The 26587-nt window shown below is 39.8% G+C and overlaps 1 protein-coding gene across 4 annotated transcripts in view; it reads right to left on the bottom strand.

Moving 5' to 3' along the window:
* Nucleotides 1–26587, bottom strand: part of LOC147220779 (RNA binding protein fox-1 homolog 2-like) — a 45810-nt gene that overhangs the window by 4559 nt on the left and 14664 nt on the right. Inside the window, exons 3-11 of one of the 4 annotated variants that reach the window (XR_015107963.1) lie at nucleotides 14907–15128; nucleotides 14289–14462; nucleotides 13773–13826; nucleotides 13425–13517; nucleotides 4105–4192; nucleotides 3100–3156; nucleotides 2818–2971; nucleotides 1702–1744; nucleotides 1226–1268 (exon numbers count right to left, since the gene is read on the bottom strand). Coding sequence is in view for 3 of the 4 variants with exons in the window: in XM_086170833.1 (XP_086026959.1) it covers nucleotides 1226–1268; nucleotides 2818–2971; nucleotides 3100–3156; nucleotides 4105–4192; nucleotides 13425–13517; nucleotides 13773–13826; nucleotides 14289–14462; nucleotides 14907–15128 (885 nt within the window). In the remaining variant the exon portion in view is untranslated. The remainder of the gene's footprint in view (nucleotides 1–1225; nucleotides 1269–1701; nucleotides 1745–2817; nucleotides 2972–3099; nucleotides 3157–4104; nucleotides 4193–13424; nucleotides 13518–13772; nucleotides 13827–14288; nucleotides 14463–14906; nucleotides 15129–26587) is intronic. The other 3 variants (XM_086170834.1, XM_086170833.1, XM_086170831.1) reach the window with 3 other exon arrangements.

Below are 26587 nucleotides of genomic sequence, written 5' to 3' on the forward strand. Positions count from 1 at the left end.
AATACTAAACTTAATCGGAATACCCTTGATTACCTATCATTTAGAAACAGTTGACCGCAACAATATGCACAAGAAGAAAGATGTGATGGTCATGGGGGACAAGAGTGCTCTACAGGTAACACTGAGAGAAAATTGACTGAGTAGGAGTGGACTATTACCACTACTGGAGAGGGCAAAGTTAAAAAAAAGTGGGAGGGGGGGGGTTGTACAGGAACCTCATCGGCAGTAAGTAAAGAATATCTATGTCAGGAGAACACCTACGGTAGCTGTAATACGTGACAGGGTACTAGCAGAGATGTATTTTTATATGACTTTCAAGGGACTCTGTGGACAGACAAAAGAAAACAGAGGTAGACGAGGAAATAGTCACACACACAGACGCACCCACACAGGCCTATACTGACACTAGATCATCTCCTCACTCTGAAACTGCATGCGTGACCCAAATCGCAATTCCAACCTACTGAAAACACGACACCACTGCGTTTGGACCTGATCTGGGTCGAGTGAAGCACAACAGAACAACCCCAGTGATCTCTGAGACATCTGATATATGCAGAGCAGAAGTTGGGATAGAAGGGTGTTAGAAGGGGAGACAGCGAGGCATGATGGGTGTGAGGAGGAGTTGGGGGAGACGTTAAAGTATGTCTGCATGCAGCAGCTGATGAGGAAATACTGGAGTAATCATCCTGGGAGGGTCAGCTTGGTTAATTCAGGAAGAGACCGTGTTCTCCGTTTAACTTGACCCCTCTCAGGAAATGTCACACCGTGTTTATATTGATTTTGTCGTGAAATGGAGACCTCAAGTTTTAAAGGATAATGCAAGAAACCTTCTTTCTGCAACCAACTTGAGACAATCAAACCACTAGATTTATTGTATATTTGAACAAGAGGTGTGTGGTTTCTTCCAAAATGAAGAGGGGTATCATCATCTAACAAACTACAACACCAGACGAGTGACCAGCTTTGTTTTCGACAAAGTGGTAGAATAAATATAGATATATATATATAAATACGATTTAGAAGTTTAGTAAACAAACAAACAAAGTCCTTCCCCACAAATTGAGTTAGTAGAAAAAAAGCAAATTCAAAGCAGTGGATTTTATTTTGAACAACTAAAAGACAACATGTTTCAGATCAGATTGGAAGATGATTTGTAAGATTAAAGGAGGTAGGACAGGAAAAAACAATGCACACTGTGGGTTTGGTGTTGAGTTGACCCTACCTGAGGCAATCTGGGACTAAGGACTGAGTCCTGAAACACTAGTCTATAGAGAGAACAGAAACAACTCTTGTCAACCTGGAGACACACACATATTCAAACACCCGCACAGACTGCCTCGTCAACACACAGAGCAGCCTCAAAATGTGGTGTTTGGGACCACTGTTTGACAGGTAATTTTTTTGAGTCATTTGATGTATAAGTCATTGCAACTTATTTCGACCCAGCTGCTCAAACTCTTGACAAAGTGCTGTTTTTGCCAAGGTAAAAATTACCCATCAGGCAAAAATGACTTCGCATTTAAACATGTTTTGTTAATTTGTCTCATCTGGGGAAATGTGCTTTGAGGGAGTGGTTTATCCTGACATCATTCGGCAGCTCTGTGTCATGAACGAACGGACACACATGCAGAATCACACCCAGAGGGAGAGAGAGCAGGAGAAAGGGCGAGTGCACTGCTGGCATGTGAGTTTACTTACATATAAGTCTGCAGCTCCGTAAAACCCATCCTGATACACCACACTGAGAGAGGAAGAAATGTAGAGAACACAGAGAAAGACCAGAAGAGCGGGGGAACATGTGGAGACAGTTGGAGTGGGGGTGACGTAGTGGCAGGGGTGCGAATGGAGTGGTGCACAGTCCAAAACCAAGGTGGATGAAGGTCAACACACAGCAGACACAAAGGAAAAGGGAGAGAGAGAGAGAGAGAGTGAGAGAGAGAGAGAGAGAGAGAGAGAGAGAGTTATTTCACACCCATGCAGCATGCAGAGGAAATACAACTCTATTTAGGGCTCCACAACTGCATACAACATAAAAATCCGGTGTCGCCTCATGAGGCTGAGAAGTAAAGTTTACGGACTATAAATGAAGTGAAATGAAATCATAAAGTCTTATTGTTCCCTCACTACAAGAGAAGCTAGGTAGTAAACGCCACCTTTAACAGATGTCTTTATGAGGAAATTATGTCTAAGAGGTGCAGCGCTTATTGACATTTTAATGCCATCGATGGAGCAAGCATTTCTCACAGTGCCCTATTTTATCTCATTTATCTTAATTTGAATGTCATCACAGTAAGCAGCCACAAGGCCATTAAGCAATTGATACTGCTTTGATCAGACTATTTTCAGTTGCCACAACCCCATTAGGCAACCATCACAGCACAGCAACGATATGCACTGCACACAGGGTGGTGGAGGGGCTGGGGGGGTGGAAAACGAATCACAGTAAATGAGAATCATTTGTATTAAATCCGTGTGCAGGGTGACAGCTTCTGCATAATGACTGAACGTGGGCTCTGTGTTTATGCAAATCTACTGATGGCGGTGTCTGTTTATTCAAATGAATTCACGGGTGAACTCCCTATCAGCATGTTGTGTTCACTGACTAACTTTGTGCCAGTTGGACGGCTGAGGGCAGTGACGAGGACAAGTACTGTATAAGCACAGCTGTGTTAATTACAAACCTGGGCAAACACAATTTGGAAAGTGGATTAACGAAGAATTACTCTGCAGTTTTATTCTAAACTTACTTTGTTTGAACACCCTGCTTTGAGGCACCGACAAAACATGTATAGGGGAAGCCTGCATGTTGCTTACCCAGGGTAGGCAGGGATCGCTGGCTGAGGTACAGCTGCCCTCACAGCGCTGTATACAGGCCGCCCTCGACCTCGAAGGTGGGCACCACGGAAGGCTGCTGCCGCTGTAGTGGCTGCTGCTGCTGCTGCTGCTGAGGGGTAGGGAAACCCGGGCACTGTTGAAGAAGCAGGGTTACAAGTGAGAACAAACGCCAGAACAAAGTTTCAAGATTGTGGAAGAAAAGGAGAAAATAGTACTGCTACATCAGAAACGAAAGACTAAAGTTGGGTGACTGGGCTTTACCTGCATAGAGCTCTGGTCCATACACAGCCCCTACCATTGGACTCAATTTCCACCCTGCTGAAAGCCAAGAAGAATTGAGTATGTTACAGTAGCACTACCTCACCCATTCACACATGTCATGCCCTATTTTATCCTTGTTGGTCTCAGCCCCTTCGCATTCTTTTTTTTTTGTCATTGCTATTGTCACACTGTTTATGTCCCTATCCCTGTTGTTGTTGTTTTGGTTGTCGATTTTTTTCCCCATTCTGTTGTCCATTCTTATCTTTAATATTGTTGTTATTCTCTCTACTCTCTAAGCTGGCTATTTATTTGAGGATGTATTTTGCTATCTTCTTATTGTCTTCAAATTGACTATTTATATTCAGCTTTATATTCATATTTATCTAATTTCATTTTTTTTAATTATTAACTGTTACACTGCTGTGACAAAGGAATTTCCCCTATGGGAATCAATAAAGTTTATCTTATCTTATCTTACTAGAAGTTCAGATGGTGAGTAAAAAAAAACACTTTCACTGATTTCTAGCACAACAACAGATCAGTGATGTTACTGTTTTTAAACATATTTACTCGGTGGTGACATTTTTCGTATTTAGATGTATGCTAGTCTTGGGTTTCAAATAAAACCACCTCCCACCGTTTGGCACAAGGGATTGTGATAAGTGAGCTGTCAATGCTGAGGACATGAAAAGAATCTTGGAGCGAAAGAAGAGAGATTCATAACTCACGGAGGGCTGTGCCAAGAAAGACTGGCCTAAATATTTCCATTACAAGATTTATCCAGGAAACATATGGAAACAAACTAACAGTTCATCATTTCACCTGCTGAGGTATGAAAACATTAAAGCAATCATTTCAATCTATCACCAGAAGTGCAGAAAATTGCTTCTTGGGCTGTCAGGTCCACAACTTCAAAACATCATTTTTTATTTGATGAAGTCAATTAAACTTTATGTTGTATTGTTAGTGTGTGTGTGTGTGTGTGTGTGTGTGTGTGCCTGTTACCATAAGGCAGCGCACTAAGAGCCTCTCCATTTGGGTAGGGGCTGACCATTTTCTTGTTGGTCATCACCCTGGCAGTGGCGTTATTCACCTGAGAATGAAAGACCTGACAGTCAAAGCCACAGACACAATAACTGAACAGAGAAAACTCATTAATGTACATTGCTAGCTTACAAGATGCCTGCTGATGTTATTCCTTGTTTGAAAAAAATTACATTAAAAATGTCAGCTATTACATTCTGCCAATACATATGTTCATCTAATTGGACCTTTAACATGACTTTCTGTGCAGACCTATTTTTAATTGATAATTAACATTAGGATCCTGCAGTCAGTTGGACTGAAGATCCAATATGGGTGGTCAAGATCTACAATGGAAATTCTTTTGAAAATTACCTTGATGGGATAATATTGTATTTCTCTCATATGCACTTGATAGCCATGTTTGAGTTTCAATGTAGGGAGGGAGAGTTAGGGGGATTTTGACTCAACATGCGATTAAAAACCAGTTGTTCAATAGGGATGTGGTGACCCATCGTGAGATGGAAGGGTCACCATGGTGACATTACGGCTGTGAGTACACAGTGGGAAGAACCCGAGCCAAAAGGTTCCTTTTTAGCATGCACAGAGTAAAGTATTGTGGTTTTTGGTGTGTGCTTTGCATGTTGGCTGACATTTTGGTATAATCCTTCTGTTTTACAATCCAAGATGGCCGATAGTCTGTCTGAGCTGCAAAGTCTTACACTTTGGTGGTCTGTTTATCCTGGTCTTCCATTTAAATGATTTCGACCTCATCAAAATAATCCTTACTGTCTAAGCATGCTGTGGACGGTTTTTTCAATGTCCAGAGTGTGTGTGCACGGCCGTGGAAAAAAAAAGTACTGCACTTCCATTTAGAAAAGATTGATGAACAGTCAGTCTGCTTCTGCTTGCATGGCATCTCTCACCAAGGGTTTATTCTAATGTAAATGAGGTTTACCTCATTTATCTATCATGCAGAAAGACTAGCTTGGTGGCAAATGTGTCAGTTAGCTTGTGGCTAGCAATAAATATCATTAATGCTTCATATTAGAATTTCTTAAAAAAGTAATGTCAAATTTTGAATATGTTTGTGAGTTTTTCTATATTTACTATTACCACTTGATGACTGTAAAAGAATTAGCAGTGGAAGATCACCTTGTGTTCAACAACTGGTGTTTGATTCATGCACATTTAAATTCGGCACTGTTTGATAGGAAAACATGCAAATCAAGAGACAAAAATTAAAGGCAAATCTAAAAAGTGTTAATAGTTAATAAAACATTCAGACTTTCTGATCCCACTTTTGCCCTCCCAAGCCTGAACAACAGACTCAGACAGAATAAGCCACAATTCCATATGAAACCAAGTTTGTGGGGTTTACATACCTAAAAAATAAAATAAAATAAAACACAAGGGAGAGAAACAGGGGGTGCAAAAACATTTCTTTGACAAAATTAATAATCATAACACAGAGATTACAAAACAGCCAAAAATGGGCGCATCACATGACCAAGAGTGAGTTATAAACCGAAAAAATAAGGTGGAAAAAAACTCAGCCAATCAGCAAGCGCTGGATGCAGCATAGAGACCAATCAAAATAACTGCAGCACTCCCACATCAAACACGGAAGAGACAAAGATGGAACAGGTCAGTTAAGAGAAAGGGATGCAGGAAAGAAGAAAAGACAGAGCCAGTCCATGTACAAAAACAGAACACAAAAATGGAAGGAACAGAAACAGAAGAAAAATTTAGAAACTTTACATGAGCAACAAAAAGGTATTAACTATTACTGTTTAAAAAAACAACATAAACCAGGGTGCATCATTCAAATAAAGCAATTAGATTTGGTGACCATTCTCCTGAAAAATCTCATTACATGTGGTGGGTTGAAAAACAGAGCACCAAAGGATGAAAGGAACACGGAGAGACAGGATAGAGAAAAAGATTCAGAGAAAATGAGAGAGAGGGCAATCCTCATTCGCAAAAAGGAGAGCAATAAAATGGACATGAGACACTATGCCAGGCAATAGAACTGTGTCACAAACTAAGACCAGTACACTATGACTACAGCTACTACTACAACTACTGATACACAGACAGTCCACTACAAGAAAACCAAACCAAAAGAGGAACACAAAGTGGCAGCATAATAGAGACCCCAAAAAAAGAAAAATATAAAAAAACAGCAAGGTAAACCCCCATATCGGTTTAGATACACATATGGTTACAGCACTAACTGGTTTGTTAAGAGACCAGACCTGGCGCTTGGTTTCTAAGCATACTTTCACATTAATTCTATCAGAAGCCTAATGAGCTACTCTGGCTTTGGTTTTAATGGAACTGAAGATGATGACGGTCTGCATGAGTTTGTTAAGGTGTGCGTATTTGCTTGAATACGGCAAACCCTCAGTTCTATGTTTGCTTTTTTGGCCTAGATGACCAACTTTCTTCAATCCATAAATGTCTTAAAACTCACATAGTAAATTGGTCAAAATGCCTTGAAATTACAAAATTGCGAATAACAAGCAGGTAAATAACCCTGCAACTTAGGATTGGCATTCACACAAAGCAGCAAAAGGGAATGAGGGTTCATATAATATCTGTTTCATTAATCAAGAAGTTGAATACTGTATACATTGCATCCAGGGGAATATTAATCAGATGGATTGTGGGTAGCCATGTCATTGCATAGAAAGGAGTGATTACATTCGTTCATTCCCAGTGAGTTGTTAATGACAAGGTGGGGAGCAGACATTTTGAGGGCAAAAATTACTGTTAAAAAAGGAATTGGTTTAAGAAGCCATTTGTATGGTGCCATATTGTGAATTGTGTAATGTTATTATACCAATAATTATCTAGGGCATTCCACTGTGCGAGCTTATCATAGCAGTAAAACCAAGTGATAAACAGAAATGCAAAGAAAAATATTTTAACTATACAGAATATACTATGTACATTTTTTTAATCAAATGCTGGTTTCAGGGGTGGGGGAGGGAGGATATCAGTTCAGTGATAGATGTTTGTACACAACTTACCATTGCCGTAGAAACAGCGAGTGGTTACCGTGGAGACTGACAACAACACACAAGTCGTCAGGGAAACAGAAAAAATATAATAAATAAAGGAACAAATAATCCTAGTAACAAAAGAAACCTAAATGCCCCCCCTTCCCTGGTGACAAATTAAAACCTGATAGCAGCAGTGTAACAGCTCAGGATCGAAGAGAAAGAAAAACGAGTAGGTAAAGAGAGAGAGAGGATGATAGCTCTCAGGGTTTAACAAAGCTCTGAGCATCAGGACAAAAATCACACCAGGACAGGAATGCATCATGGCTCTAGAGAACACACAACAAAGTACAGGAGAGTGGAGATTTGAGGCAGCCTCGCCATACACCCAAACACGAGCCTAGTATGCATTTATGAAAAGGACTGAAATGCAGCAAACTGGAACGCCTCAAGGGAAAAATCAAAAGAGGACTGAATGCACACCTCCCTCACAACAAGAGCAGAATTGGAATGTGTAGTGCGATGCTGCCTGTCTGGGTGGAGTGCTGTCATGGATATATGGATGGGAACCGCTTGGGGATAAACTGACTATCATTTCCAGTTTTTAATAATACTCTGCAGGTTGTCAGCAAGTGAACATAAAGCAACCCTTAAAAGAAAATGAAGCACCTGAGGAAATGACTTAGATATTAATTCAAACTTAAATGACAAGTAAAAGACAAACTTGACTGGCCATGAGAGAATAAAGCGGCGAGGAAGGAAAAAAATATAGAGCTGAAACAGAAGAAAGACAAAGGGTTGGAAAAGGCAAAGGTGCAAACTGTCTTTACCCCTTTCTCTTAACTATCACTGCAGTTTCCCTTTCATCCACATAGGGTACACATGGGTACTCATTCATTAATCTTTTCTGCAGCCAAATCATGCAGACACAAAACAGTGATAGAGAGGTAATTGTATCGAAACCTTAAGAGAGTAACCTATGAAAGTGGGACACACAGAGCCGGTAAACCTTCATCTCAGGCCTTCAGTGTGTTCTTCAAATCTAACTCCTTTCTGTGAGAAGGAAAACACTCGGCTAAATATAATGTTCATGATATGATGGACTGAAGACCCAAGTGAGCTGAATACCGACTGTGTCCCATTGAGTGTGCGGCATTATGGGATAGTGAGAATGCGCATGGCCAAACATGCACAATCAAGGATTTCCCACATAAATCTGAGCAGACACACACACGCACTATCACGCGCGCACACAAAAACACACACACACACACACACACACACACACACACACACACACACACACACACACACACACACACATGCAATGAGAAGGAGATATCGACACGCCCGCTCCGATGCATGCAGAGCTGTACCACTTGTTACACACTCCTCCCTCTGCTATTTGGCACCAACATGGTTACAATGTCTGACTAAAAACTCTGCGCTGCGGGGAAGCAATCACAACCTGTTCACACTCCAGCCTTACAGAAACCATCAATGCACAGTCTTAAGACCAGGAGATGGTGAAGTGAAATACTAGCATTCAGCCTAGTGTGTGTGTGTAGCTGTCTGTACCCTCCTACCAGAAGGATCTCAGTGTAGCCTCTAGACCAGGGGGCACTGTGGAGCCAGGGCAACCTGACCATTCTATAATCTTTACATTCACCAGACTACAGGACTGTATTTGCTGCTGTTAACTCACAATACATTTAATGAAAATAGTCGCAGAATGTAAATACAATACATTTAGTGTGGTGTTACATTTGATGCATTTAAAGAAATGCTTTTTATAAGAGCTGCTTTAGATACCAACAATAAAAATGCAAACTGAGCCTACATTTATCATGGTTAATTAAACACAAGGTGCAATCTCTTGATGATGTTGATGTTGATGAGGAAGCTGATGTTGCTTTGCAATAGTGTTGTGCATTTAACAATGCACAAAACGGAAATCGAGCAATAGCTGGGACCCCAAACTGTCAACGTGAACACTAATTAGGTTCGTAAGCCTCATGAAGACACTGATATCACCGTCATGATAACCACATAATAATAAGGCTCCTTTAGCTTGTCGCGTTGTTCCTCTTTATTAGTGCATATTGCTGTGACAACATTCAATGATGACAGTCTCTGACTGTTAACTGCAAATGTCCTTGAATAAGGTGTTAACATTATGAGCGACATAAAATTTACTCAGACTATTTTGGGACAATAGAGAAAATACAATAATACAAAAATCGGAAATGACATTTACTTTGTATGCAATAGCAGACAATGTTAGCATGAAAAATGTTCTCTATTCAACCTCACTGCAATAGCAAATATACATTAATTCCTGCATTCAGTCTGTTGAACTAATTAGGGCTAGATTGGATAATATGCAATTATATAATGTGATAGATGAAACAGTGGATATTAAAGGGAGAAAAAAAAATCCCAAAAATTGATACGGGAAATGTGTTGCACCATTGAGACAGTGACAATAAAATAGGATGATGCAACAGCACAGCCATGAAGACTCACACCATGTTGGCAACAAGCCTAAGATAATGCTCAGTGGAATCCCAAAACTCCTTTTATCTGAGCCCCCAACTGAATTCCCTTCATGTACTTTTGTTGCAAATTGGTGGCCCTCATAAACATTGGACTATTAGCAACTATTGCTGCCATACGGAGACCATGCAGAGCGGACAGTGCCAAGGGGGAAAATAAAAACAAGAAATACAAAGTAAAAACCTGTCTACAAACAGTTTTTTTTTTCATTCTACTGGTGTTAAACACACACCTATACACTTAAAAGCATTGTGATTTCCTTTTTCTAGTGTTATATGGACATATTGCACATTTATATGTTGAAGTTCGACAACAAACAATATGTTGCTTTAAATGACAAAACGTGAAAAGCTTGTCTTTGGCCTGAACAGGAATTAATGTAGATGTACCACTTTAATCAGGTTGACCACCAACATATTTTTTTAATACTCATTACACAATTCAAAGTGAATTTGAAAACTAACTTTTTCAGAATGCATCAATTTTGAATTGAGCTTGTTGAAAGTGAAACTAATGTTTTATGTTTCCTAAAGCCCTGAGATTGACATTCAATAGATTAAAAATAAAGTTGTGATTGACCTTCACAGATTCTGTTAGGTGTGCTGTGATCAGCTGATCAGTGGGACATGCAGGCTGTGGAACCCCAGATGTCAGATATCTCATCACCCTAACTTGAGGTATTCATAACCAAAGTTTGTGCCAATGCCAAAACGACCATGCAGGGCAGACCATTTGCACCATGTGACAACACACTGAGTAAAGTTCGGAGGGACTATAATTTGTTAATTCCGTAGTGTGTGCCAGCTGCATTAACACAAATCTGTGGCATACTCAGTTTGAGATGCTAAGGCATTCATTTGATCTCGGGTCATAAAAGCAATCACATGACAGCCATGGATGGGTGGAAATGCAATGAGGAATATGTGATTGGGAATGCATCCTAAAACACATCTATGTATAGGCTTATTGGACTCTGGTCTATATATAGAACACATTGTAATGGGATGAGATCACAGAAAATAAGGTAGAGACAAAGTGAATTGTACTTGGGCCACTTACATGGATAAACTTGAAGCACACGGGAAACTGACTTCTTCGAAGCGCAGAGTTTTATTCCAGACAAAGAGAAGTACATTACATAAACTTTAAAACAACAATACTCGATTAAATGTATGCATACATGCACACTAAAGGTAGATATGACATTGTTACAGCGACTTACGAACTCCAATTAGCATGCACCAACAATGAGAAATGTCAGCACAGAAGTTAGGAATAGCAGAATCAAAAATCCCTCTAAAGCCAAGATACCTGGTATTCAGCCCTATCATAGTGAGCAGAAAAAGACAGAGCCACCAAAGGTGCAACTGATAACATGCTAACTTAACAGGTAAAGGAAGTCAACCATCCCATAACCCAATCTAGTGTCACGAAATAGCTGGAGAAAATAAACATGCAACAAGAATCATCCAATTTACTACTATACAGCTTCATTAAAGCTACATTTTCCCATTTCAAAGTACTAACCATGCACATTTAGGCTACATCAATTAAACCCATGCCAGAATAGAGGAGCAAAGTCGCTTCCAGTAAATATCAAACATTTAGAAACTAAACGAAGACTAATACATATATATATATATATATATATATACATATATATATACATAGTTGGTCTATATTTCAGTTTCTGAATTACACAAACACTTTTGCCATCTTCATCTCTGAAACATAGGTCAACAAATTGTATTATATTACAAGAGAGAGAAAATGTCCTTGAATGAAAGAATAATCACTGAGTAGCACTGTGTCAAACATTAAGTGTCCTGCCCTTATTGCTCAAATGAAAGAATCTACGAACACACATCGATGATTTGTCCTGCCCCGGACCTTTGCCTCTTCAAGGCCATGCACATAACGCTGGGCTCACACATCTTGCGTCTGGATCACAAATGTGTTTCGTTGCATGACCACTGCAGTAGGCTTGCTTGTGGCAGTCGGTGTCTCAGCTGCTGCACTGCTGCTACCAGCACTCAATTCTTACTTTCAGTTTGATATTCATTTCGATCAATAAATTTCATCTCCTGAATTAAAAGCCTCCACACTGTCATGCAATGTATGGAGCCATTACATTTTCATACGACAAAAATTTTACACAACACAATGATGGTTGTTTTTCCACAGAAAAAACTGTCTCCAAGTTATTTGAAGTTTTAATGTGTATTTTATGCATGTCTGCTCTGAAACTACAATTAATATGCTGACAACATCAAAAAATATATAACATGTTTGTTTCCCTTTCAATTTTTGCTGCAAATCACATGTAACTCACAGTAAAAAAAATAGTTGCTCCTCTTGACCCTTAGCACCCCATGCTTCCCGGTGGCCCAGAGGACACTAAATCTTTGACGAGTTCCAAAATGAAAAACAAAAGGTTCTACGACGCGGATGTGACAAAGACACAGAGGGTGTGATCCTGGCAGTCAACAAAAAGAAACACAAAACAGACTGCAGCTGCTGGCTCACCATGCAGCTAATTTATGACTCACTACAGCCCAACACAACTTCTGAAGTAAAATAGTGCATGCAAAGTGCAAAAGACAATCTGCTCACTAATTAATCAAAGTGACAAATATCATGCACAACCTGGGTAAAAACAGAGTGTATCAAATAAAAGCAATGCCAGGGACAACACAGGCCATTAACTGATACAGGTTAGATTGATTCCATCAGCGTTCAATCAGCTTGTCACCCAGCTGGGAGTTGGGGATGGTGAAGAATTATGCACTACTGAGTGCAGTTGGCTATCTTTCACCCCTAACCCAACTTTAGAAGAATTGAGATTATCGAACTAAAATGGGGTTGAACCAGCCTCATCCATCATGCAGGAACTAACGCACACCCACCGACCTACAATGACGATATCAACCCAGTAAGCCCATGCAGAACTCCTGGCTTACATTGATGTGAGGCAAGAGAGCCAAGAAACACAACTTAAAAGAGAAATACTGCTTTAAGACATCGAAACATGCTTAAGCTACACAGATAAAAAGTATATAAATTAGAATAAATAACCTGAACGCACATTGACTTTATATCAAATCTCAAGATTTAAGTTCTTTAGTAAGAATCAAGACTTCCATAAAGTGAACATGCGTCAGTGTTGCTGTGACTCCCAGCATGCTGCTGTTGCACCAGGAGCCATGAGCTTGTCACAACCACTTAGCAACAGCACCGGGAGAGGGGAACACAGAAGGATTTATACACTAGGGAAGAAAATAAGAGCATCTGACAGCAATCTGCCATGCATCATCCCTTCACTGCGTTCCTCTTAAGCCCTCCGGTGCCAACTAACAGACATTCCGATTGTTGTTGAAAATAGTTGTAAAATCAGTGTGGCTACAAGCTGCACATCAGTGGGTAAAAGCTAAAGAAGCAACAGCTTGATGTGGGAAAAAAGGCTGCAGAAAAAGTACCTAGCATGCCTTACATAGTGTTCTTGCACCCCCCAATCATTCCCACCACAAAATCAAAAGATAAACAAAAAGGACAAAAATCTTGTTAGGTCTAAAAATTAAAAACAAACTGCAAGGGACCAGGCAGTGGGATACCAATGGGCTGCATCATAGCATATCACTTAAGGGAGGATGGGTGCTAGCTAGCAGTGGGTGATCAAACAGAATTATTGTGGAAATACAAAAAGAAAACAGAAAAAGGCAGTGGAGACAAGGCAAGAATTACCTCAATCTTACGACCTTCCACCGATGTGCCATGGAGCTTTTCCCTGGCTTTCTCTGCGTCAGCGCTGTTCTCAAATGTCACAAAACCAAAACCCTGTGTTGCATGGCAGAGGTGAAAGAGGGTGGTGATCGAGTATCACGTGATTACAGATTATGGGAAAGGACAGAAAAATCTAACAATCCAAGGCTAAAAAGGGCTTTATTTTGCATCTTCTACCTTGGGGCATTTTTTTCTATTTCAATTGTGGCTTTGGTACAAAAGAAGTAGCACATCCATCAAATATCGGAAAAAAAACTGCATGAGACTATAGGTTTGCTTTATGGGAAAAATAATGAAAAGTACACTTACCTTTGAACCCCTCTCATTGAAAATAATTTCTACATCCAGAATCTTCCCAAATTGCTGTAAGTGAATATGAGGAAATAAATAAGCAAAATGATAAGAGACAAATAATTATATATACATACACACATATTTTGATTGCAGCCTGTTTTGGTAAAACAACCATAGTGGAAAACGTATAACATTGCATGAAGTACAAGTGTTTTACACTAGGGGTCACTAGAACATAAAGGGCTGCCATCTGTCAGTGTTTTGGTTCATTTCACTGAAGTCCAGTGCGCCCTCCCTTTTCCTTTTACTTTGTCCGTTGTGGTAATCATCTCAATGTCTTTTTACACTATCCAACTAATCTCTCAAGCACCAACAGAGATAACATGTCTTCACCTTTAGGGACACAACATTTCTGTCTGTCTTGATGTCCCACATTGAATTTAGCTGCCTTTCAATGGAGAGCCCGCTGTGGCTGGAGTGATTTATTTAACGCATTAAAAATAAGGTCCCAAAAGATTTCCAGGTTCTTACCCCAAACATCTGTCTGAGATCGGGGTCGCGAAAACGGAAGGGGATATTGGAGACGTGGAGGCGTTTGGGAGTCCCTTTCGCATCTGAGGAGTCTGCAGCAGAGACGCCTGCTCCTGTTGCTCCAGCAACACACTGTATACCTCCCTCACCCTGGGAGGCATCCTCTGACTTTACCTGTGACAGGTAAGAAAAGGGCATTGATGAAGAGAGTCAGGTGTGATGTTATCAATAAACAAAAGCCATTTTTTATTTGACTTGAAAAAGAAAAGCACAGGGTTGAAACTGAAGACAGCAATTTCTGCTATGGACATACATGACCCACATTCAAACAAAAAGCATTCATTCTCTAGTGACTTGCTCAGTGTCCACGGACATAAAACGCAGTGAATTCAGTTTTTAAATTCTAAAAAAAATATTAAAATTGCTTCATTCAATGCATATTTTTAATCAGTCTTGTAAGCAGGAATTAAACAATGCATTAGGACATTAGGACAACATTAGGATGTCAACAACTTATAACCACTTGTCCTGCTCAGTAAATCCAACAATGAAATCAGTTTCAAACATGAGGTCGAATGTGACCTTTACAAGAAAAAGCTCTGACTCCTCCTTGCTTACATTGTTGTTGTTGTTGTTGTTTGTGGTTGGGGTGGTGGTGGTGGTGGTGACTCCATTAGCGCCTGCCCCTACGTCTGCAGTGCCTTGGCCCCCAGCACCAAACATGGCTCCAGGCCCAAACTCTGTCCCCGGAAGACCGTTTTGAGGTGGGGGGGGCGGAGGAAAAGCTGTAAAGGGTGTGGCCACCAAACCCTCCTGTCCTCCTGTCGAATCCTGAGTGCCCTGCGGGGGGCACAGATGGAAAGGAGACAAAAGAAGAGAAGGAGACCATTTTACATAAATTCCAAATACTCCTTTTACAGTTTTACAGTGTGTGTTGTAATGATGGAATGAGGGGGATAAATTCCTCTACCACAGATGTAACTTCTGACTACCCTGCTTTACCTGCATATCTCCTGAACAAGGATGAGATTTTACTTCACAAACCAGGAAATATTTACAGCAAACATATTTATTAAGAGCTTTAAATTTGGGATTTTTTCAGAAATTTGGATGGGCACACAAAACCTTTGTTACTGTTAAACAATGACATATACACAGCTATGACTGAACGGTTTGAGTTTAACACAGCATTATAGCCCACAGGACGGGTCAGCTGTCACTTGAAACTCCAGCCTGAGATGAGCTGCTGAAATGCAGTGAGCCATTTTACTCTCTGTAAAGCCCTTAGCCAAACTGTTAACTATTCTTCTGTAATATTATCCACAGTATTGAAGGATCATGCCTACAGAAGACAGTTTAGGCTTAAGGTCCAAAAAACATAGATGTAAGTATAGGCATGGTAATCCAAAAACAGGATAGGCAAAAACCTGTGTTTGGAAAGAAAATATTCAAAGCTGATTTGTCTTTTGCATCTGCTTCTCTCCCTATCACTGATTGTTAAAAAAAGGGCCCATTAACAACCACAAAAAGAGACACGCCACTAAAATGTGCTGCTTAGGTCTCAGAGTACTCTGAGTAGGTTGAATCAAATACTAAATGCACTTGTTACAGCTTGTAGGGCCATAAACATGCAGTAGCCTCCATAGGGTGTGTCCCACAGTCAAGTCTGAGTCACACACACCATATCACTAATACATAAGAGAGTAAGAGACACACCAACACAGTAAGAGAATTCTTTAGATCATGAAATAGTATTTGACACATACATAACCCACTTCAACCCTTCAACCCTTAAGGTTGAAGTGCATGTGTGAATGTAAATCAGTCTAGACCACATTGAAAACCGCAAGGTATGAAAGTGCTATATACCGTATGTGGAGACCATGTAACAGTAAAGATATGAAATTGATACTGATTGATCAACTTTTTTTGACACTGCTTTAACGGCAATAACGTTGCACTAAGTTTTGTTAAGTATATTCTATGATTTAAGTGCAAAGAAACCTTAAAAATCCACATTAAATGTGAAAAAGAAACTAGTATTTTTGTAAAATAGATTTACGGTTCAACTCAACACATAGGTAGATGACACGGAGGAGAAATGAAATTTGGATGTGAACAGTACAATCACACAGGCATTCCTGACCCGCTAACTGAGGAGAATCACAGCCCTACATGGCTGCATCATATATTCAAAAGAAGAGGGGGAGCAAGGAAAAAAAGAAATAACGGAAAAAGAGTTGGGTGGGTGTCACAGGAGAGAAGGGATTATGAAAGTACTGACATGTTCTATTTGAGTTTCATCTGATCAAAACCAACTTTCAACGGGGAACTGGGGTTGTGGGATAAGATACAAAAGGTAACGAAAATGATTAGGTTCTACAGTTAAGACAGACAAGACTGTCAACATGAGGTTTAAATCAAGATGTAATATTACAAAGCACAAAACCCATCTGGAGTAGGAACAATTCATTTTACTGGCTAACACACACACACACACACACACACACACACACACACACACACACACACACACACACACACACACACACACACACACACACACACACACACACGATGCTTGCAGCACCATATATTTCCATAAATTACATACATGGAATAGAAAAGGAGGAGGCTTTCAAACTTTGAATTCTGGTCTTGTCTACTAACCTTGGCAGTAACACCAGTCTAATGAACACAGCAGCCACAGAGATCTCAATAAGGACAATGAGTCCATGCTACTGAAACAGTTCTATGATAAAAATAGGCAAATTCACAACATTTCTGTTTGTTGTAAGAATCCCTTTTCTGTATAGTTGCCTGACCGAAGACAGAAACACTTCTTTGCAATCTTTTTCTGGGGTTAGAGAAACATGCCTGTTTACCACTGCATTTCCCTATTCGTTCTTGCCTGTCACATTTGATGAAAGCCAGAGGTGATTTCTTTTTTTCTTCTCTCCTCAACCCTCGACACCCACCCCTTTAGTCACTCAAACCTCTGCTGCACTGCGTGCCTGTCAAAGCACAGGCGACTGCCCCTCTCCTTATAAGGTACTCTCAATGCTGAAGCTCCTTGGTCATCTCTCACAAGTCCATCAGTACTTCCCCACCTCAGATTCAGAGGATGCATAGATTTTTATTTCCTGCAAATATTTTTAAATACTGCAAGACAACTTTGATCTTAAGTCACTTATGTGCTTGAGGATGTTTAAGTTAACAGTTAATCTGAAGCCAAGGATAATACAGATGAACCATACAGTCCAGGGAGATCAGTTTACATTGCGTAATATGTAGAAGTTTGATGCCAAGATTTATTTTGTAGAAACAGAGATACTTCTGCAACACTTAAAGCAATTACTGAACCTGAACATGAGCAATCCCAATTAGCAGATTTTTAATAGAATAAACAGTAGTGAGCTCATATCGACACATGCCTTTTAAACACTAAACTGAGATTATCATTGTTAAGGATAGTATCACAACCTGACTTCATTAAGGTAGAGAAAAATTGACAAATATAAGTATACTCTGTTCTGGTTAATAACAATACAATCAGATGGATATAAAATCAAAATTAAAAATAAATGATTATCAGTGTGTGAGTTTCAATGGCATGGAAGAAAAGAAGAATAGACACTCCACAGTTAAAATTCTGGCTATATTAGTCGGCTGCTAACTCCATAATAGCAAGAGGGGAGAACCAGATGTAGCTACATTACTATACAAGCATAGTCTTAATTATGCATAAAATGCCAAGGTAATGGTTAATGAGAGATGGCAACTGAGGTGGCACAAAGATTCTCTGAGCATCGAGCAAATCTCACATCCAAAACAATTTTCTTCTGTAATGTCTTTCTCTATCTAATTACTACTCACTTTAATCGGTCAAACCAAGGCTGTTTTTCCCCAGCAGAAGAAAGAGATAAACATCATAGTTTAAATAAGCTGTTGATTAATGTTATCCAAACGATTAGATTGCAGGCAAAAATTAAACATGGCCGCTGTTGAAGTTCACTAAATGTCAAGTTTATGTGCCTTCAGGAAGCTCCAGTCTATACCAATTTGAAAGCCTGTGACAGGAGAAGACCCCCAGGCGTTTGACCCAGAAGCCCTACTGCTGGTGGACTGAAGATTTCTTTATATCCAAAAAGAACAATCTGAATACAGGAGATCATGTATTATCAGCTTCAGAGTTCAAAGTCCTCTATCAGAATATACTGTAAATATGATTGATAAATTGGGGCATTCATCAATTCTGAATCATGAACTTGTGATGTGTCACATGCCAGCTGGAGCCTATCTGAGCTGTCGTTGAGCGAGTGGCGGGGATCACGATGGACTGGTCGTCAGTTGATCAAGAGACATACAACCACTCACACCGTCAGTGACACAGTTCGGTAGTTTGGAGTCTCCATTTAACTTATGGTCTTTGTCCCTTAATATTGTTTTTGTATTAAGGGCCAAAACCATAGAACCTGGAGGAAACCCACTGAGACACAGGGAGAAAATGCAATCTCACCCGGAAAGGCCCCCTGTTGAAATCCAACCAAAGACCTTCTTGTGGAAGCATTCACCACTGTCCATTCGAAGTAAGTAGAAATCCAACTATTGTTGATACAAGTCAAGATTGTTGTATTATTGGCCCACGGGCATGATGCTCACTGAGTCAGGGGTATAACTACAAAAGTGGTGGTTTTCATTGGAAACCTGTAGTTATTACAACTGTTGTTTTGACTGCCTGAAATTCTCAAATAAGGGATATTCTAAAACAAAAATGACTAGAACAATAAATAAATTTAAGTTTAAACCTTAATTTTGTTAAAAATCAACAAACCTATATTTGTCAATGTATAAAATCAAGTTTAAAAAATACAGCCCCACTGACTTTTTCCGGCTAAACAAGAATGTAGTGTGTGCAGCAATACAGTGCTGCTTATTATGCACAAGTATCCTGCAGACATTTGGGAAATATTGCAGTGCATCTCTGCATTTTAGTGTTCTTACACCTTTGCATGAAATGCAGTGTCAACTCAACTCACACCATACAGCCAGATGCACAGGTAGTCATGAGTAGCATTAGAGTTGGACAAAAAAAAAATTTTTTTAAGCAGTTTGTCACTTTTATTGTTTTTATTTATGTATCTATTTATATATTTATCATTGCTTCTTTTAAATCTGTATTTTGTGCATATGCATATGTCAGTTCGGTGTCTTGGAGTGACGACTAAGGTGCCTTGAATAAAATTTACTATTAAAATACATGGCAATGCAGCTGTCAGTTTAATGCAGTGCGCACACCATTCCGTGTCACATGTGCAGATTATTTCCTAAAACTTCACATTTACAGAGAATCCTAACAGTAACACTCTTGGGTCTGGCATGTATAATAGTCATGGAGATAGAATGCCAGGTGGAGCAGTTGGGAATTACATTGATTCTAACCAGGGGTAACACTTAACGTAGCATGAATTTTGCAATATAGCCTAAATATCAACAAAGGGAAATATGAATGTTATTTACCTTGAAATCTTTTAAAAGCACTGGCCCTAGCAACAGAACGCCAGTTAAAAAGCAAAGTGGAGCATGGTCATTCAGTGTAATAATCAGTACTGACAGAACACCACTCTCACTAATTCACCTGCTCTGGCTGCCAGCATGAGTAGGCCTCAGCCTGCTAACTGTTAATAGATGGCTAGCGAAGGGACTAAATGCGCAAAATAATTTTGACAATGATCGGTCACCTTTCAAGAAATCAATACATCTTAGTTTATGATGTTAGAACAACATAAAAAAAAAGGTTTTTCAAACCAGTGAAGAAAAATAATCACAGGTTAGGAAACTATGAAAGTTGTTGCTTTAATTATTGCCTCCAGTAAGTTCTTACTAAAACAAACTCTTGTCTTTTTTTCCACATCTTCATTTCAGCCATTCCTTTCCAGTCAATGCAGCAATACAAGACGCGGCTTGACCTCCTAGCTGAGCAACGCTTACAGAGCAACAAAGTGTTAAATCAGTGCAGAGATGTCACAAAAATATTCTGCAGCTCATTCATGCGCTCCATATGTATAATGACAGAGCATGAAGCCACCAATGGGCCACAAACGAAGACAGAACCGAAGGAGCAACGTCATCCCTGATTTCCCAAGAAACCACAGAAGACATCATCAATCAATGGATTACCAGGATTAAACATGAAATATGGAACACAAAGTTCGAACAGAAGGAATTTGAAAAATAAGGTTCTGCTCATTTGAACTCATTTTTGATGTTTATGGTGAAAGTGGTGTTGCATGATGTTGTGGAGTTGAAGTTATTTGTGTTTCACAGACTTAGAGAAAGAGGATATGAAGTTATTTGGTGTGAGAGAGACGGAAACATAGAATAGGGTTAGATGGAGAAGGTTGATTCGCTGTGGCGAGCCACAGGGAAGATTAAACGCACTCGCAACAAGTCACATAATCAGTCTTTCTTAACCCACACTATCAAAACCACTCCTTGTTCCTTTGCTCTTTTGTCCTTGACTATATGTCTTTTGATGCACATGACTACATAAAAACGTGTTGTTTTGCAAAAAGTGCATGTGACACAACATGAACAATATTTTAACTATTAGTTGCATATTTTTAGATATGAATTAAGCTTTATCTCCTGCTTTAAAGAAGTGTGCCATGGTTTATTTTATGTAACTCAAATCACTCTGAATAAATATGAATTTTTATTAAGTTTACTTATTCTATTTTCCTTTTTCTAATCAAGTCTGCTGCTCTGACCAAAATCTACAAATATGAACAATATTATCTGTCTAGATTCTGATTTGCATGGAGAACTTGGATCTTAGAGGCACAAGCTACCTTGAGTCTGGAAGTCCCATAAACTTTGATAATAAACAGGTCTAAGTTACCCTTATGTACTTCAAATGATCAACAACCATGCTGGATTACTAGATATACAAGCATGATAGTATGATGATAATTAGCTACTCTGATATACACAACAATAATGATATAATATATGTAATAAAGCCATACACTCATTCAGGCTGATAAGCAGACCCATTTGGATTTTGAGACACATCATATAGTTATGCAGGCATTATGGAGATATAAACCCAAATATTGGACTTAAAGTAATTCCCTCTGATGCATGTCTAAGTATTGACAATGTTTCCTTGTTTCTTTACTGTTTTTCTTTCCTTGCCCCATTTACTGAATTTGATACAGTGCTGTGATGCATTTTTAGCTTCCAAGTGCATGCTGTCATATTTGTGTATGGTATACTGTGTATGATAAAACAATCACACAGTTTCATATTTGTTTATTATGAAAACAGTCTGCTTGTTTTGCCATGAAATTTAGTCCTCAATTTTCAGGCTCAAAGTCAACCTGATGGGTGACCATGTGGGTCAGTGTTAAGTGCTTGGCAGTGCTTGGCTGAAATAGAACCATGATGTCCTCACCCGCCTTGAAGAACAATCTTGCCCAATAAGGCATATTGGATCCCTCTCCTACTTGTGAAGTAAAAGTGTAACTTGATCAATATCTCAGAGAATGTAAACATCTGTGTCAAGGTGTGGTTAACTCATTGCCAGACCACCATGTGCTTTAACCACAGCTTTTCCCCTCATTCAGGGCTATCCCTCTAGATGCTTCTCAGGCGTTGTTCTCTGTGTCCAGTTGGCTCACCCTTTCCAAGTGTTTGTGTGGCTTCCCTTTGGCTGTATTTGACATCTGTTTGCAGAGTTGAACCAAATGTGTTATCACTCTTTTGTCTCTGGTGTGGCTAGTAGAAAAAAATCTCCCACAGGTGTTTTCCAGGCAGCTAATGATTTAAAGCCAACACCACCATGTGTGACTTTAGTCCTGATCCTTACAGCCTTCCAACTGCAAACATACCATAACTATCAACTTATCTTGTACATGATTTGAAGTAATGTAACTTCGCCCTACATATAATTAATTTCATTTTAAATGTAATTTTAATTTCATTTTAAATATAATTGTATTCTTTTGCTTCCTCTTGGCCAGGACTCCCTTGAAAAAGAGGTTTTTAATCTCAATGGGACTTTCCTGGTTAAATAAAGGAGAAATAAAAAAGGCTATAAAGGCTATGTCTGTGTGACAATCTGATCCAACGGCAGGTGTGATGTTATGTGTTTACTGAAATTACCTGTGTGTTCTGTATAGTATTATTTGTACCATTTTAAGGGTCATTAGAAAACAGAAAATAGACAAAAAGTTAGACGCACAACAAATAATTATGGCAAAAACAAACAGCCAGCATTCTGTGTCAGCAGGTGATAAAATTTTTCATGTAGTTAATAGGTAGGGTTAGTCTTTGTAATTCATAAAGAAAAACTGGTAGACATTAGACTGGACAAAAGAGTGTTTGCTGGAGAATTTCACATCACACTTGTTTTTGTCTTCTTTTTCAAGATATTCTGCACTGGCCCAGCATTGGCAGAGATGTGTCAGATGATATTGAGAGGACATATCTGAATAGGTAGCTTTATTTCCTGTGTCTCTGACATACAAATTGGCAAATTTGATGTTAATATTTGGTAAAGTTGGATAATGGTTCAGGTTCAATCACTCAGTTATGCGAGGGTAAAGGGCAAAGGATTGCCCTATGACTAAAAATGTGCTCAATGCATTTGCTAAGCAAGCATGTGAGAGAATGCTTGTGTGTGTGTGTGTGTGTGTGTGTGTGTGTGTGTGTGTGTGTATCTATGTGTGTGCGTGTGTGTGTGTGTGTGTGTGTGTGTGTGTGTGTGCACACAGACAAACACACATAGATACACAACAACTGTGTCTTGGCACCTGTCTCAATCAATTCAGGAACAGATGAAATTTAAACTGCATGACAGCTTAGATGACAACAGTGAATCCTTTGATACTCTCAGTTCCCATATCCTTCTTAAAAACATGCACACGCATGACGCACAACACACACACACGCACACGCACGCACGCACACACACACACACACACACACACACACACACACACACACACACACACACACACACACACACACACACTGTAAATTTGAAATATAACATGACACTGTGTACAGCTTGGTAGGATCATGCAATACCCGCTCTGCATACATGTCAACATAGGTAATTAAAGCAACGTCTGCTACTTCTATTAACACCCCTTGCCCCAAGGTTTAAAAAAGAACCAGGACAGGCTATAACACATCCCTTGTAGAACACAGCTCTCACACTAGGGTTGTCTATCAACTAGAGCACATTAACACCTAAGCATAACACATAACTGTAAGTGAAAAACTTATCCAGTAAAAACCTAACTACAGTTAAAATACAATTCTGTAGTATCTGTGTAGTACACAGTACAACTGATATGTCTCTACACTGTCTCTGCTTCAGTGACAAAATACATTGCTTGTCTCTGCAATGCAAAGAGTTAAAATGTGAAATGAACGGTGCTGCAGGAACAAGTCTGGATGTTGTTCTGACACCCTTCAAACAATCGGAAAAAAGCCTTACCTGGGCAAACCAAAACAGGCAACTCAATAGACAATGTACTGATAGCTTGTTTTCATCAAATAAAAACTGAATTAGTATCAGTATTAGTATCTGAACTAGTATCTTTAATTTAGATCTTGTGTAATTTCAAATTCTTTACCATGTGTACAGAGCTATTTAAAGCTCTGAAATCTTGAGGCTCTGTTAAGGAGGACTTACCAGCACCATTGTTGGGTAGCACAGCCCCATCATTCTCTGATCTACCGGAACAATTGCTGACCAGCTCTCCAATTCGTTGTCCTCTCTACTCCCACCTTCCATATGGGTCTCTAACTTCCCTCCAAGTCCTTTGCTCTGTCTGGGTTGCAGAACCATGAGCGGCCACTAGCTTAAAGTCCACGTATGTCTTAAACATTCAAATTGTCCCTCTTTTACTGGTTCTTCCTCCTCCTTTCTTTGCTTGTTTCCCTTTTCCACATTCCCTGCACACCAGTCCCGTTTGCCTGTAACTCTGCTTTCTGATCTGCAACTCCCTGGTCTTGCCACTCTGATCCCTCTTGGGCCTTTCTATCGCTCTCTTTCTGACAGCCTGAGTCTCTCCTCCTTCCCTCTGTCCCTCTTCTCCTTGCTCTGCATCTGTCACTCACACACGTTACAAGGCCCACTGCCTCCTCTTGTTCCTGCCCCTCTTTTTAAGCTTTCCCTCCTTCTCAGCATCAGTCCCTCCTATCCATCTAAGTGCCTCTCCTTCCATGTAGCTATCTAATGCCAGGTCTGCACTGAGTACGAAGGCTCTGGCAGTTGTCTTCTCAGACTCATGTAGAGAAAAGAATCAGAAAGGAAGACAGTGTCTTGACGCCAGGTTCCAGCTGCCTTGGAGTACGGAACACATACGTGACCCTGACAGCACTGCAGCTTTTCGATGATTTATTTATTGCTTGGCAAATTCTTGCTCCAGAGTGCAGCGGTGGTTAAGCCAGTCAATAGTAAGCTGGATAGCTTGATGCACTGATAGGTTCAAAGATCGACATTACACTGCTGCAGCTGCCTTCTTTTTACAGCCAAAAGTCTCATACAAGTGAGAAAGTGCCTTGAATTCAGCATAAACACTTCCATCTGAAGACAAATCTGTATGTATGCTGCATTGCACCCTTTTCTCCTGGCTCGGATTCAATTTCCTCAATTGCTAGCACTGTGTTGTTGAGAGATGCCTATAATACACAGATGAGAATGCAGTTGAACATACTGCAGTTTCATATGGGTGAGACTACACTCTTTGGGAGGAAGCCTGCGCTGATGCCAGGCTTTCAGACATCTGCTGAGTCTGGCTAGAACTGGGTCCAGCGGGGCAGCAGAGGGTTGAGATAAAATAGGAGGCAGTGGTGACTGGAGGCAAACAAAGTGAGCAGTACAAAAAAAGTTGGGGCATGGGCACTGGGGAGTGGATGTGAGCAGGAGATAAAGGGATGAAGAGATAAATGGATAAAGGATTGGGTGGAAAAAGAGCGAGGGATGACAGGATTAGAGCTGTAAGTGAGCAGGATGAGAGGATGAATAGGGGATGATCTCAGGATTAGGCATGAAGACCGAATGTGGTGATAAACACACAGTCACACACAAACACATGCACATAATGTACACACAGATGTGCAGCTATCATATTTAGGCTGCTAAAATTTGGCAGCTAGACAGACAAGCTTGGCTGGATGAAGTTTGTCAATCTCTCTCTCTCTCTCTCTCTCTCTCTCTCTCTCTCTCTCTGTCCCCCTCTTGCTCTCTCGCTCTCTCTCTCTCTCTCCCACACACACACATACACACAAATATACACAATGTAAGTTGCTCACGATGGCAAAGTTAGGGCCTTCAAACAAACTAAAATATTTACAAAGGTAAACTCAAAAAGTAGTTTGGATTTCTGTAATCCAAACATTGATCTTTCAATAATACACACACACACACACACAAACAAACAAAAATTTACAAAAGCAAGATGCAACCAAGGTCAAAGAGAAGCTACAGTAAGTCTAAACAGGGATATGACAGAATTACCACCACTTCAATAAGTAAGCTAAACCAATCAGGGTACGCTCAGTTAGTAGCTATAAAGTTGCATGATAGTTACAACTATAGTTGATATGTAAACATCTCCTAAATGGGAATTGAGGAGTGACACATACATCACTAAATCTGTCCCACTGAGTGTAGTGACAGGCATTCCTTAAATTACCTTTTCTGTTTTTTTCTCTTTTGTATGTAATTAAATAATAAAAATTAAAACATTAAAAAGTGTTTTTGTTTTTGTTTTTTGCAATAATGTAGTCAACTGCGTGCAGACTGGTAACACCAGAAATTAATGCTGTGGCACGACAGAATATTGACTGTCTTGCTCATCATCCAGCTACTTTTTTCCCCCCCTTTTTTATTGTACAGTCTTTATTTCTTTATCAACTCTTAATATTTCTAAAGAAATCCTTGAAGTTAGACCTCCTTAGCTAGCCCTGTAGGCCATGATGGGCTTTCCTTGGATCCTCAATTGAAGGAAATAGTCACCAAGGGTCTTACAAAGCTCAGACGCCCTTAAGTACATAGAACCAGGCATAGATGCAGACCCAAACCCAGTCTGGGCAGTTCTGCGAGCTCTGCTACATTCACCAAAACATGGACTCGTAATTATTCATACCCAAAATTATTCCAAATCAGCAAAGTCTTTTGATGTGGAAATCTTTTTGTTTGCTTTTAACCTTTCTAGGTATGCCCCAGTCCCTTGTGGACTCAAAATATGATCCGGTCCACACTGAATATTTAACAGTCC

This window comes from Fistularia commersonii, chromosome 23, assembly GCF_037954325.1.
Source record: "Fistularia commersonii isolate RoL2024-O1a breed Wild chromosome 23, RoL_Fcom_v1.0, whole genome shotgun sequence".
Lineage (NCBI taxonomy): Eukaryota > Metazoa > Chordata > Actinopteri > Syngnathiformes > Fistulariidae > Fistularia > Fistularia commersonii.